Source organism: Hippichthys cyanospilos, chromosome 3 (genome assembly GCF_059441005.1).
Source record: "Hippichthys cyanospilos isolate Australia breed blue-spotted pipefish chromosome 3, RoL_Hcya_1.0, whole genome shotgun sequence".
NCBI lineage: Eukaryota > Metazoa > Chordata > Actinopteri > Syngnathiformes > Syngnathidae > Hippichthys > Hippichthys cyanospilos.
The window spans coordinates 15,579,703-15,594,440 of record NC_142371.1 but is presented as its reverse complement, the minus strand read 5'-3'; the positions used below and the strand labels follow the sequence as shown (position 1 = coordinate 15,594,440).

At 41.1% G+C, this 14,738-nt stretch overlaps 1 protein-coding gene and 1 long non-coding RNA gene across 8 annotated transcripts in view; one reads left to right on the top strand and one right to left on the bottom strand.

Annotated features, from left to right (window-relative positions):
• The window catches only part of LOC148425865 (uncharacterized), a 39,531-nt gene extending 25,130 nt beyond the window's left edge, over positions 1-14,401 (top strand). The window contains exons 1-6 of one of the 4 annotated variants that reach the window (XR_015865122.1): positions 8,687-9,073; positions 9,155-9,284; positions 9,562-9,655; positions 11,416-11,589; positions 11,682-11,761; positions 11,951-14,401. This is a non-coding gene — a long non-coding RNA (uncharacterized LOC148425865). Of the gene's footprint in view, positions 9,074-9,154; positions 9,285-9,561; positions 9,656-11,415 lie in introns of those variants that run through there. The other 3 variants (XR_015865119.1, XR_015865121.1, XR_015865120.1) reach the window with 3 other exon arrangements.
• Positions 1-14,738, bottom strand: part of LOC148425860 (CUB and sushi domain-containing protein 3-like) — a 627,928-nt gene that overhangs the window by 175,387 nt on the left and 437,803 nt on the right. For all 4 annotated transcript variants that reach the window (XM_088410975.1, XM_088410976.1, XM_088410977.1 and 1 more), the window contains exons 45-46: positions 8,255-8,335; positions 5,158-5,271 (exon numbers count right to left, since the gene is read on the bottom strand). In XM_088410975.1, coding sequence (XP_088267101.1) covers positions 5,158-5,271; positions 8,255-8,335 — 195 coding nt within the window. The remainder of the gene's footprint in view (positions 1-5,157; positions 5,272-8,254; positions 8,336-14,738) is intronic.

Sequence of the window (14,738 nt, the reverse complement as noted above, 5' to 3'; positions counted from 1 at the left end):
TTGTGTACCATACAAAGTTTACAACTTTCTCATCGTTGTTCAGTTCAGTTTACGTGTTTGTACTGTGTTCCAATAATGCATCCATGTCTCCCAAGAATTTTCAAGAGAAGAAGATGACAATGATTTATATCGAAGTGAAGCTGGAAATAATCAAAATCATGAAAGGGGCATGCAGGTGGCTGATATTGTGAGAGTATGGCTGGTATCAAAAATATGCACCATCCTTAAACAAAAAAGAAGCTATAAAAGCAACACCATAGTCTAAGAAATTCACAAAGAAATGGGGGGGGGGGACTTCATCCCCTCTGGATTAAACAGAAATGAATAGATACAATCAGTGGTCCCCAACCTTTTGATCACGGACTGGTCAAGGCCTTACATTTTGATTGTGGACCACTGGCTGCTCTAAAAGCCACATCATCCTTCGCACTATCTCACTATGTATTGAAGGAATCTAGAAAAAAGCTTTTTGCCTTAAACTAGTTCCTAGCGTGTTCGTTTTTGTTGAAAGATCGTCCATACCACAACGTAGTGAAACAATTGATTTAATCCAGACAGAGTGGGAAAGTACACGAGGCCTCGGGCCAGTCCTGCCATGGGTCGGAGCAGAAAATGGCAACGTTTCACCTTCAACATTCAGTTCTTATACTCTTTTGGGGCATCTAGTCCCACTGTGGAATGCCTGTATGTGTGTGCGTGTGTGCGTGCGTGGGGGTCTGTTTGCGTGGGGATGGTGTCTTCAAAAGTCTTTGTTCTGCCGGCCATTCTTTGAAGCGGGAGGAAGTCTGAGCACCATAAACTCTGACTGATATCTTCTCTTGAAGGCCACACCTAGCCTTTTGCTCCTGGTGGAATGTTGTCTCGGGGGGTGCTATCTGTTCCTTTTGGAGGTGCCGACTTGTCTTTATTTCCCCTGGGCCAGGACCATATCTGCTTTATACTGACATTACGTCGTCTCAATCTTTATTAGAATAACACAGTTCCATGTACACACTATTTTATTGATAAATTGCATTTGAAAAATATGAATTTCCTTCAGTATGTAATATCAACAGCGGCAGGGGGGGGGGGGGGGGGGGGGGTGTTGCCGGCTGTCTAAAAGCCGCATCATCCTTCTCACTATGTATGTAATATATGAATATATGTAAGATCAACAGCGGCCAGAGGCGGCGCCATTAGTTTTCAATGTCGCAATCTCGCAGTGGCCAAGACCAGGCTAAATATTGTGCTGACAATGCTGCGCTATCGTTAGCTTAGCACAGTAACTACGGTTCAACAGCTGTTAAGCAAACGCTGCACATACCAGTTCTCCCAAGTTCTCGCTTCCGTCTTTCTACAAGCCAGGTGAGTGCTCTTGCTTGGCTCTGTTTTGTATTGAAAGCTCAGCTGGCCGTGTTGGATCGCTCCCGGTGACCGCAAAGTGGCCGCCATGATTCATTCCTGGCCCCCTGCGTGAGCCGTTGAATGTTCCAAAAGTTGATTGGCTGTCGCAACGCGAAACGCAGGAAAACTAAAAAAAAAAAAAAAAAATTAACTTCACGCGAAAGGCGAAATTTCACTTCTCGTGACCGCGCGCGGCCATTGGCGTCGCTCCATTTGCGTCGATCGAGTCGCTCGACGTGCATCCTCGCCCAGTCACGCGAACTCCATTGACTACAAGTACAAAACTCCGCTTTTTCGCCTCGCTCGCGTTCGGTGTGCACGTACCATTAAACTAAATCATCTTCAAAACATTATTTCGGGTGCAGCCCACGCAGCCTGATACCAGTTGATCCGTGGACCAGGGGTTGAGGACCACTGGATACAATCACAGAGAAGATCATCTGCCAAAAGGCCATGCCATTTTTTGCAATTGTGTGAGTGCTCGATCCGGAGACAACACAGGCGAAGGGACATCGCAGCTGCTAAGCCTACCTCTATATTTCAAAGTGTCACAGTGAAAAACATATGTTGGGAAAATGACTTCTGAGTAAAGGGAAGTGTGAACTACATTGATGTGTATGTCTTCTTGTGTGCTTGTTTGGCCATTTAGTGCGGATTGTGATGCAATATACATGGTGTGGTATGTATGTTTTTTTTTCTTGATGACTGAGCTGAGACTGTTTTATGTTTGTTTGTTTGTTTGTTTTATTAGCCACACATTTCAGAGTGAAGCAGAGTGCATAGTCCAAAACCCTATTTAAGACCCAACACAAAAGCATTATAGTCCATCCTCTTGACTCAGAACCATCAGGCTTAACAGGGAATCACCAGTGAGAGACATTGCCAACTGGATGGCTTTCACCTCAATAGACTAGCGGGAAGACCAAACTGGGCATGAAATGTCTTTCTGTTAGCCAACATATCTTGGAGGATTCATGGAGGTAAACCTGCCCCACCAGACTTCTCCACATTATCATCTTCAGCCACCACTGAACTGGTATACAGTATGTGCCATACTGCTCCACTGGGCTGCGAGCCTGGCCAAACCCCATGTCTGCTTTGATTTTAGAAGTAATTCCTCTGATCCTTCCTCGATGTACAGGTGACCTCCAAGCAAACTGGCCTAGCTCCTCATCTCTTTCCAAAAACATTGCTGATAAAAAAAAAAATGTTTTACTTACTTTTCACCTTAGAGTTTTTGTTGTACTGGCTTACATCAGCCTTTCGCTGATCCTTTTTTTTAACACTTTATTGCCTGATGAGCAGTCATAGTAGTAACAAGATACAAACACAATCTTGTTTTCTTCTTAATTACAACCCAAAAACCCACCCCAAACAACAAACAGACCTCAAACCTAAATTATATGCATAAATACCGATTAGCGAGTAATGATCAGGTGAGTTTGAATGGAGAAAAAAAAAAAAAACGCAACCAACTCAATGCAGGAAGGACCGCAATGAAGGACCGCTAGAACACATTGTTTGGTGACTTCCAGTGAGTATAGACATGATCACGATTACTTCTCGGGGCAAATTAGATTTTTTCCTACTTCAAAAGCAATAGAACAGCCTGAAGCGATACGTTTCAGCTGCCTCTAGAGTCCCACAGGCCAAAAAAGCCTGATAGGACTCCTTCTTCAGCTTGAGGGCATCCCTTACCAAAGGTGTTCACCAGCGGGTTCGGGGATTGCCACCACGACAGGCCGCCTCAACAATGGAGGCACGGAACATGGTCCACTCGGACTCAATATCCCCCACCTTCTCTGGGACGTGGGAGACATTCTGCCAGAGGTGGGTATTGAATTTCCTTCTGACAGGGGACTCTACCAGACTTTCCCAGTGGACCCTTACAATACGTTTGGGCCTGCCAGGTCTGACCGGCATCCTTCCCCACCATCGGAGCCAACACACGACCAGGTAGTGATCAGATATGACTATGAATTCGATCATCGGTCTAGGGGCTCCTGGTGCCAAGTGCACTTATGGACACACTTATGATTGAACATCGTGTTTGTTATTGACAATCCGTGATGAGCACAGAAGTCCAATAACAAAGCACCACTCGAGGGGATATGCAGGATTGTAAAAATTTCAGTTCAGAGTTAAAGAGAGCACCTTAATGCGCTAAGGTGCTTTTAAAAAACCTTTGGGAACACCTGAGTGGATATGCTGTACATCCCAATACAAATAGAAAGAGCATGAAGAGGTCAAGAAAAATCAGAAGATATTGAAAAGATTGATCGATTGTGACCGCTGTTTGTTTTGGTGAGTGTTATTCTTTTTTTTTTTTTATTCTTTCATTTTTAATACGTTTGTGGTATTTTATTTCATACATATTATTTGACAGTAAAGAAATAAAATGGTGTTCGTCTTGTATTAAACTGATTTATAATTTGGACTTCAAAAGATTTTGTGGACATTTATTTTAAATTATATTTTTTTTAAAGTTTAGACAGCATCACGTATAATGACATTTTTTTTTTATAGCCCAGTAATGCGTATGTGTGCGCATTCGAGTCTGGAATCACAGAAGGCGCCACTGATCTCTCTCTCTCTCTCTCTCTCTCTCTCTCTCTCTCTCTCTCTCTCTCTCTCTCTCTCTCTCTATATATATATATATATATATATATATATATATATATATATATATATATATATATATATATATATATATAATCCATACATCACAGATATTTTGGGGGAAAAAAAACCCTGTATTGCAGAGAGACTCACTGTGAAGGTTTTCTGCATGGTTGACAGATGAAGAAAAAAAACCCTGTATTGCAGAGAGACTCACTGTGAAGGTTTTCTGCATGGTTGACAGATGAATCACTGCAAATCTTAAATTAATAAACCTTATACAGTAACTGTACAGTAACTGTATGCCTACATTTCTGTAGTCCCACGGAGAGCCGCAGTTATATTAGTGGTGCCGGGAAGTCTAATTAAAGTGAAGCCTGTAGCTGCCCAAAGAGTTAGAGCTTACTCTTGAAATTCTAATTTATTATAAAAGAAGTCTTGGTATTATATTATATTATATTATATTATATTATATTATATTATATTATATTATATTATATTATTATTCAATACTCTACCGTTGTGCTATTTGAGTCTGTTAACAGCATGTGTGACTAAGGGAGCACGGCTCTCAGGCATGCCTATAAGACTCGTGATCGGCACCATGGTAACATGAGTCTTTACGGGCAGCGCAGTGGACGAGTGGTTAGCATGTCCGTCTCTCAATTCCAGCTCGCCCTCGCCTTCCTGTGTGGAGTTTGTTTGTTCCCCCATGTCTGTGTGGGTTCTCTCCGGGCTCTCCGGTCTTCTTTCCAGTCCAGAAACATGCTTGGTCACATATTGGACACTCTTAATTGCCCTTAGTTATAATTGCCCTAAGTCGCTATGGATGGATGGATGGATGGAAGGACAGATGGATGGTGTCTTTACTGGTAAATTATGTCTACTTTACAAGTATCAGTGATTTAATAAAGCCGCTGGCCCTGGTCATTGTAATATGATGCCTCAGCAGCAGAATGCAGTTAACCTCGACAGGTAGATGTTAAATTTGTGAACACATATACACCTGAATCAAGGAGTACACTTTACATTTTATCAGTCATATATGAAATTTTATTCGTCAGGGATGCACACTCAATGTGACTCAAGTTGAGATGGCACGTTATTAATAGTGTAAAATCAAACTCTTGATCTGAGACATAAAAAAGGACCCACCTTGACAGACTGGAGGAGGTCCATCTATCTGAAGCCTCTCTGCAAGCTGACAGGTCAGAATCTCTCTACCAACCAAAGTGAAGCCTGGCAGGCATGAGTACCGAATTATGTCCCCTGTGAGACCATTTACACACACAGGCACACACACAACCGGGTCATATATATGAATGACAAATGATATAATAAAATTATTCAATATATTCCAAAAGTCGTCTATATACTGTATATATATATATATATATATATATATATATATATATATATACACACAGTGGTACCTCGGTACTCGACCGCCTCTATACTCGACCAAATCGGTGCTCGACCAAAAAATTCATGTAGATAATGCATCGGACCTCGAACAGATTTTCGGTTCTCGACTAGCCGAGCCGACCCAACCCGAACGCGCTCCTCGGCCCTTCTCGGCCAGCGGGTAAGCGCCAGTTCAACTCAGACCGCCAGCGGAGTAAGACGTTTGTTCGAGTATTTCTTCCCGGATTTAAACTTTTTCGTGTTGCTCTAGCCCTTAATAATGGGTCCAAAGAAAGACAGTGATAAGGGGAAGGCAAAGAGGAAAACAATGAGGACCACTATTGAACCGAAGAAGGAAATTATAGCAAAATATGAACGCGGTATACCTCGCGTCGCAGTTAGCTAGCGTCATCATGGAAGGAGTAACTCCCTCCCGTCCTCTCCACATCCATTCCTGTATGCCATCAACCACTCTCCAAAACGTAAGTAAATTATACAAAATGGTTTATAATGCTTTATTTATCTTTATCTTTATCTTTATCGTTATCATGTACTGCTTGTGCACATTTACTTGTGCACACATACTTTCCATTATTTCTTATGGGAAAATTGGTTTCGGTGTTCGAACAAATCGGTGCTCGACCACCACCTCAGAACGGATTATGGTCGAGTACCGAGGTACCACTGTATATATGTATGTATATAATACCTGAGAAAAGTTTGTCCCTTATCAATTTTGTAGAAACAACTGCTAATAACCTGACTTTTAATTATTTACTTGGTTTCAGAAATGGCTCATATGAAAGCTCAGACCCTCCGAAATGATGTTGAATGTACGAAAATATATTTGTTTCATTGAATAAAGATTTATCATTTAATGAGGACATAAAGATCAAATTTTGGCAAGACAAAGGTTGTCGCCAACAGAAAGTAATGTGAAAATTGAACAAAAAATGTACTTCAAATACAAAAATATGTTAGATAACATAAGCGAATTAAGAAGTGGTGCTGTGAGATCCAAATTTAATATTTTGTATGACTTCCATGGGCTTGAGAGACTGCAGCCATGTGGTTAGGCAAGGATTTATACAATTTATTGATGAAGTCATCAGGAACAGCAAAGAAAGCAGTCTTGCGTTTATCAACATTCTTGGGTTTCGTCTTCCATGCTTCCTCTTTCATTCTACCCCAGACATGCTCAATGATGTTCTTGTTTGGTGACTGCGCTGGCCAGTCCTGGAGGACCTTGATCTTCTTTGCCTTGAGGAACTTTGAGGTAGAGATTGAAGTATGCGATGGAGCACCATCCTGCTGCAGAATTTGTCCCTTTTTATGGTTAGGAATGTAAGGCAGCTCAGATTTGTTAATATTTCAGAATCTTTATGTTACCTTCCACCCATACTGGATGTAACCCCAGACCATGATTTTGCCATCAGCAAACTTCACTGTTTTCTGAGTGAATCTCGGATCCATGTGGTTCCAGTAGGTCTCCTGCAATATTTGCGGTGACTATGGTGTAATACACTGAAAGATTCATCTTAAAAATCCACCTTTTGCCACTTTTCCATCATCCATCCTTTTGACAGGCTGTGGGCCTTGGCAAATGCCACACGTTTTTTTAATTGTCTTTTGTTTAATGCTGGTTTCCGGGCACTGATTCGACCATGGAGGCCATTTCTCGACAGAATTCGACAGACTGTTCTGCTTGACACAGGGACTTCAGGAGACCAGGTCTCGTGGAGCTCTGCTGCATTGGAAAAAGGGCTGGCTTTGGATTTTTGAGCCAACAACCGGTCCTCCTGAGCAGTTGTCTTCCGGGGTCTGCCTGAAATGGCCTTGTCAAAAATATCTCCAGTCTGGTCATAAAAATTTTTTTATCCTCTGTACCTGACACTGAGACACATTGAATGTGTCTGCCATGTCTGCAGTGGATCTGGTCTTCAGGCTCTTGATAATTAACACTTTGGTCTCAGGATCAATCTTAGGCATCTTGTCAGAGGTCAGGTTGCAGTTGATGTGGCAGTCTAGTGCACTGGGGTTCTTTTTATACACACCTGAGCATTAATTGATCCATTTTTGGTAACAGGTGAAGCTCTAATCTAGGACTGTGCACATCATTTGACAAGGCCTATGTCTTTGCAAAAATGGACTTCAATGGGCTTTACCAAGCTGTAAACATCAGAACACTTTTCAACAATTTTGGCGCCGAAATGTTATTTCAAAACCTGTTGGGATTAAAATTACCCATTTCTTGTCAGAAAATATTGATTACAAATATATTTGAGGGACACTTCATGTCCATGTGTATCCAAGCGACAAGACTTTTGTCAGGGACATCGGTGTATATATATATATATATATATATATATATATATATATATATATATATATATATATATATATATATATATATATATATATATACACAAAAAAATACAAAAAATACATTAATCTCTCAAATCTGACTTGCGCATGCCTCCTACTCACCATACGGTAATCATATATATATATATATATATATATATATATATATATATATATATATATATATATATACACAAAAAAATACAAAAAATACATTAATCTCTTAAATCTGACTTGCGCATGCCTCCTACTCACCATACGGTAATCACAAACACATTTAAGAATTGAGGTAGCCATCCACTCATCAGGCAAATCATACTTAGCAACAACCAGATTGATTTCCACCACCACAGTGACGCACTCCATCGATAAAAATTAGATGTCAGGAGAAAAAATAGACTTCATTAAATTAAAAAAACAGATATGAATGACAACCAGCAATGACCCTGACAAAAAAATCCATGCAGACTACATTCAGACTAACCTATTTCAAAGCGGTTCTCATCAGTTAGAATGGAAGCATTAGCAACAGGAGGGGGAGGCTGACATGTTCTCAGTTGGTATGCTGTAGATAGATAAGAAAGATAAGAAAATGATCACAAATCAGCAACTTTCGCTGTTCATGAACATCAAAATCTAATTACTATTTTAGCTTAGTTGAGGGACATTTATACTAACAGAGTTTTCTTCTAAGTGGGTCATTTATTAGCTGACAAAATGTGTATATATGTCTATATAATAAATATATATATATATATATATATATATATATATATATATATATATATATATATATATATATATATATATATATATATAATCATACTACAGTGTTTCCTTGCCACTTTGCGCTTCAGTATTTGCAACTCCTGTGAGTCATTTTTTTTAAAATCCATCCATCCTTTAGCTACCGTTTTATCCGGGGGTGGATCACGGGGGCAGCAACTTGATCAGGGAAACCCAGACTTCCCTCTCCCCGGTCACTTCGTCCAGCTCCTCCGGGAGGATCCCCAGGTGTTCCCAGACCAGCCGAGAAACATAGTCTCTCCAGCGTGCCCTAGGTGTACCCCGGGCCCCCTCCCTGTGGGACATGCCCAAAACACCTCTTGAGGGAGGCATACAGGAGGCATCCTTATCAGATGCCTGAGCCACCTCAACTGGCTCCTCTCAACATGGAGAAGCAGCGGAGGAGCAGCGGCTCCACACTGAGTCCCTCCCAGATGACCGAGCTTCTGACCCTATCTCGAAGGGAGAGTCCAGAAGCCCTGCAGAGGAAACTCATTTCAGCCACTTGTATCCACTTGTGAGTCGTTTTCATATACCCTTGGCAGGATCCTTTATAGTGCATGGAAATTTTCCCAACCAGTCTTCTTGTGTTTTGTAGATTTGGAGAAGGCATTAGACCATGTCCCTTGAGGAATATGGGGGTGCTTGGCTAGTGCGAGACACCGAACACCCTGATAAGGTTCAGTCCCAGTGCCACCGATGTTAGAGATTAGTCCACATTCCCAGCAGTGAGTCAAACTCGTTTTCAGTGAGTCTTGGACTCAGCCAAGGCTGCCCTTTGTCACACACTGGAAAAAAAAAACAGTGCTTAAAACAGTGATTTAAGTTGGCAAAACTTAAAATTCGTAATTCTTGACATTTAGGATAATAATGTAAATGAACCCAATAAAGCAAGCCAGTTGTATGCTCAAGTTGGTGAGTTAGTGTGACTTAAATCTTTACGTTGGTGTTCCAAATAAAAGACAATAGTTCTGCCAACTCTTGGTTATTTGTTGTGAAATGCAGGAAAGCCAACTTTCTGAGTTGACACTTGTGGCTGTGTCCTCGATATGAAGTCTCATTGTGGCTGCTTCCTCGAACTAAAGTGTACTACACGCAGGTAAGTTTTAACCAACTTTTAATTCAACAAAATGAATGATACAGCATATTTATTGAGTTTTGTTGTGTGGTAACTTATGTTGTACGTAGGCGGTAGGTGCCATAGGCATTTTAATATTTATTCATACACAGCTTTTCACTCTTTAGCTAAAGCTAGCAGCTAGTGGTTAACTGATGATAACAGTGCTGCAACATGGGACAACATGGGGCTGCTTGAGTGATTGGTTATTCAGTTTTATTAATGATTACATCTGGCTGAGTTCAACAAATAAAATCCATGTACTACTGTGTTTTAAGCATTAGAATAATAAGATATTGAATGATTTCATATCAGAGTTAATATTATTATAGTGTAGAATAGAATACAAAAACAAATTATTTATTCCGAGAAGGGAAATTCACTAAGTGTAGTGGCAGGAAAGACTGATTTTACATCAAATATTGTGTTGGTGATATACTGAGATGTTACCGCTTTAATTGGCCAGTATGTTTTATACTGACTGCTGACTTTCTTAACCTCAATTAATATCTTAATTCATCTTATTGCAGTAAAACATATTAAAAGTTTAAAAATTGTCAGAATATTATAATGTAAGACTTGTCAACTAGTTTACAGTCTGCTGTTAACATTGTCATCAAATTGATAAACTGTTTAAAAGTTTGACTGACTGCTTTACTAATCCCCAGCAAATTGTCATCTTTGCTTTTCATATTAAAATGAATGCAGTGCAAATTACGCAAATTCACCAACCTTGTTGAAGCAGTACTGCTGTAGCACTATCGACTGGACCACAGAGGGTCTGCAGTCTCTTACATTTACATAGTTTGCCCTTTTGGTTTTCCTCAAACATGTTTGTCAATTGCCATATATTTGAGCAGTATTACGAAAAATAATTTGCAAGTTATGGCACTCTGTGACCATGACATCATTTGTTAGTTTCATAGTTCATGTCGGTGCTGTGTGGTCATATGTATATATGACTCGTGGTTCATGTTGGTGCTGTGTGGTCATATGTATATATGACTTGTGTTTCATAATTTATTCATGAAGTAAATGCACTCTGCAACGTTTTAAGAGATTGATAACATGTAGATTTATAATTCTGGTTGTAATAACAATTTTTGAGACCTTAAGTTATGGCACTCAGTAAATCTGATAATCTTTTAAACAGATTGATTAGATTTATATAGTTCATATTGGTTCTGTATGGTCTTGGACATGCATGTGTGCTCTTTTATTCAGTCACAAAGTTTACAGGTATACATACTATACTTACATTATACTTGGCCCTGCTGTAAGAGATGCAGTAGATAAAACAATTCTTTTGGATGTTGCATCTGTAATTATTTATACATTTGATTAAAAGTTATTGGTTCTAAATGATAAAGTTGGGTTTCATTATAAACTATTGTAGTGTGCAATGTAAATTTCTAAATTAGTACATATTGCAAACATATAAATTGCTACAACTTGTGGGAGAATTAACAGAAGTTAAGGGTTAGAAGTCAAAATTATCACAATGTAAACTTACAAGTTAGTACAATTTAGAGGACAGTTAGCTCAAGTATGGATTAAAAGTTACTACAATGTAAAATTATAAGTTAGTTCAATTTACTGTTGAGTTGTGAAAAATGAGAATTCAGAGTTGAGCAAACTCAAAAGCAAAACTTAAAATATTTTATTCATTCATCCAACTCTAATTTTTACTGAAGTTTGTTACCTTAAAATTTTAATTTCACCCAACTATTCTTTTATTACAGTGCAGATTCTTCTATATGTGAAACGGCTGGCATGAAGATCAGGACCTCTAAAATTGAGACCACCATATGTTCTGTCGGTCACACGGTAAGGCATGAGAACCTCATTGCTGCAGTCTTGACCCAGGAACCAGTCAGCCAACATGGTTGGCAGGAAGCACATGCAACTGGGAGGAGGTCAGTTGACACCGGTGGAGTGGGGCAGGAGAATCAAGTTCCGGCTATACCTTTCGGGTATAAGATTGCTGACTGCCGAAAATGCTTTGCAGGGGGAACATCAAAGACACCAGCTTCGGATGTTGCTGGACCAGGGTTGTTGTTGGACCAGCATCCATCTCCAACCCAAAGTGTGAGTGTCCACCAGTCTGGAACAGTACTGACGAATCCCCGGTGTACAGAACAGTAAAAAGCCTGGAGGTAGCCGGCAATATCTTCTGTGGCACCAACACGGTTGCCATAACTGCCCTCGTAGACTCAGGGGCAGATCATAACTTTATTGACTATTTAGTGGTAAAAGAGTTGAATTGTTGTTTGACAGGTGCCACCTGGCAGCGATAACCCATCAGATGCTTATGTCCAACTTGTGCCAGGCAACCACATGGAGCACATCTAGTTTTTAGTAATACCGACACATCAAGCCAAGATCGTGCTTGTGATGCCGTGCGTGAAACTGCACAATCCTTGTATCGACTGTGAGAAGTAGGCTCTTGTTAATTGGAGCCCATACTGTCATGCAAACTATCCAAGCTCAGGGAGTACATTCTCCTGAGTAAAGCTGCGTTCAGATGGTGCACGTCGTTTATGCTCTAAGCGAGGCATTTTGTCGTGAGGTCAAGATGAAGTTCACTTTTCACGCAACAGTATCACGCAAGGGGAGGGGAGTGAGCTTGCTGTGCACTTTACAGTGGATCCGGAAAGGAGAGCATTGCTGAGAACGGTTTATGGCAGAGCGAATATTTTCTCCGACAGCACCTTTATTATTCTTTTTTTACACTGCGTGTCCCTCGCTTTCACGACAATACTCGTCTGCCAAAAAAAAAAAAAAAGTTTCAATGTCCCAATCAAGTGGCCAATACCGTGCTAAATACTGTACAGTCAGTGCTGCACGATCGTTAGCTTAGCACAGTAACTATGGTTCAACAGCTGTTACAAAAAGGAAGCAAACGCTGCACATACCAGTTATCCCAAGTTCTCCCTTCCGCCTTTCTACAAGCCAGGTGAGTGCTCTTGCTTGGCTCCGTTTTGCACTGAAAGCTCAGCTGGCCGTGTTGGACAGCTCCCGGTCACCGCAAAGCAGCCGCAATGATTCATTTCTGTCCCCTGCTTGAGACGTTGAACGTTCCTGAAGCCGATTGGCTGACGCGAAGCGACATGCGAAAAAAGTTCAATTTTTTTAACTTCTTGCGTCACGCGTAATTACACGCCGCGCGTCGCTTCATCGCGTCGCTCAACGCGTCATCGCGCCTGTCGCGCGAACTCCATTGACTACAATATAAAACCGTAAGCTCTTCGCGCTCCATTTGAACGAGGCATAAAGATGAGGAGATTTACTTGGACCAGGTTCCGGTAGAGCAGTGATTCAATTATATTTTTCCAAGCCCTCCCCATAAGAAAGAGAACTCCCCCTTTTCACACACACTTGACATGCTGAATATAAATAAGATCATTATCTACAGTATAACATTATCTATAAACTTGTAACCTTTTTAACATTAATCAAAAATTACTATTTTAATTGTAATTATGCTTCACACGACAGAAACATAGTCCCCCCAGCATCACCTTACGCCCCCCCCCCCCTCCCCCCCCCCAGGTAGGCCCGCACCACTATTTGAGAAGCACTGTGGGAGAATATCACAAGGTTTTTAGCAAGGATAGAGCTATGGATAAAGGATAATGGATAAAGGATAAAGCTATGTCTCTACACCCTCATTGACCGTACGGTTGCAGCATAGATTCAATCCCAGGTTCGGTTTATCCCAAAACTGTATCTCAACCTGAGCATGGAGCATTCGGTGGAAATATGTTGTCTTCTCTGGTGGCTGGACTCATTTATCCCTCTTCGTCACCTATGGGGGCGGGATTCTTCTTCATGGAAAAAGATAAGACCTTATTGACCATCTTTCCTGAAAAGCCGAGCGTAATCGCTGGATAGCCCATCACCGGAGGACTGCTGCCCAAAAGTATCAGCCGGGCCAAGAAGTTTGGCTCTCTGCTCAGGACATGGACCTGTCGGGTTGTTCCAAGAAGATGCAGCTATGATTTGTCGGTCCCTTCAAGATCAAGCGGGCAGGGGTTTCCAGTACCTCATCAATTACGAAGGTGACGGGCCAGAGGAGGTTATTGGGTCCCCCCCTCCTAGGTTGTTGATCCTACTCTTCCACTTGTACCACCCAGGGAAGCCAGGTAGTTCGCCAGGGAGCGTTCGTTGAAGAGGGGTACTGTGGTGTTCTGCTCTGTCTGTCCCCTGGTGGGTTGTTACTATCATTACAGAGCTGGCCTCCAAGCAGGTGAAGCCACTGGCTACATACCTGAGTGCAATCTGTAATCTAATTATTTAAGTGCAGCTGGGACAGAATGACAACTCTGATGATTCAATTCTGTTCGAGTTTTCTCCGCGTTACGCTCTTGTTTGCTACTTTTTTAATCTTGTTTCTTCAGTTTTCACTTTTAGAATTGTGTAAGTATATCTGCATCTGGTTCTTTTGCTACATTGTTCATTGAGTATTATCTGGTTTGGTTTTATGTTGCGACTTTAAATTTTTCTATTTCTGTGATATCGTCGTTCTGTCGGCTCCAACCCTTTTATATTATACTATAGTGTTTTTGAGATGTTTTACAATGGCTGCTTTTTGCCAATGTTGCTTTTTGTTTTGCATTACACCCTTACCAACTTTTTGTTGTTGTTTTGAATGTGTTCAGCAGTACTGTCATTCCATTCATGTGTTATTAAAGCCCATTTCCTTTGTTACGTTTGTCCTGTTGCTGTTTGTGGTCAAGTATCTTAATGTCTTGTTTACGAGTGAGGGTAGGATGGAACGGGAGATTGACAGGCGGATCCGTGCAGTGTCTGCTTTGATGCACACTCTGTATAGGTCTGTCATGATAAAAAAATAAGCTTAAACGAAAGACGAAGCTCTCTATTCATCTGCCATTCTATGTTCCTGCCCTTACCCATGATCACGAACTGTGGGTCATGACCGAACAACCCAGGAGATGCTGAAAAGACTATGTCTCTTGGCTTGCCTTGGAATGCCTGGAGAGCCTCGCCGAGGAGCTGGAGTGGCCGGACAAAGGGAAATCTGGACTCGTGACACGACTCGCGA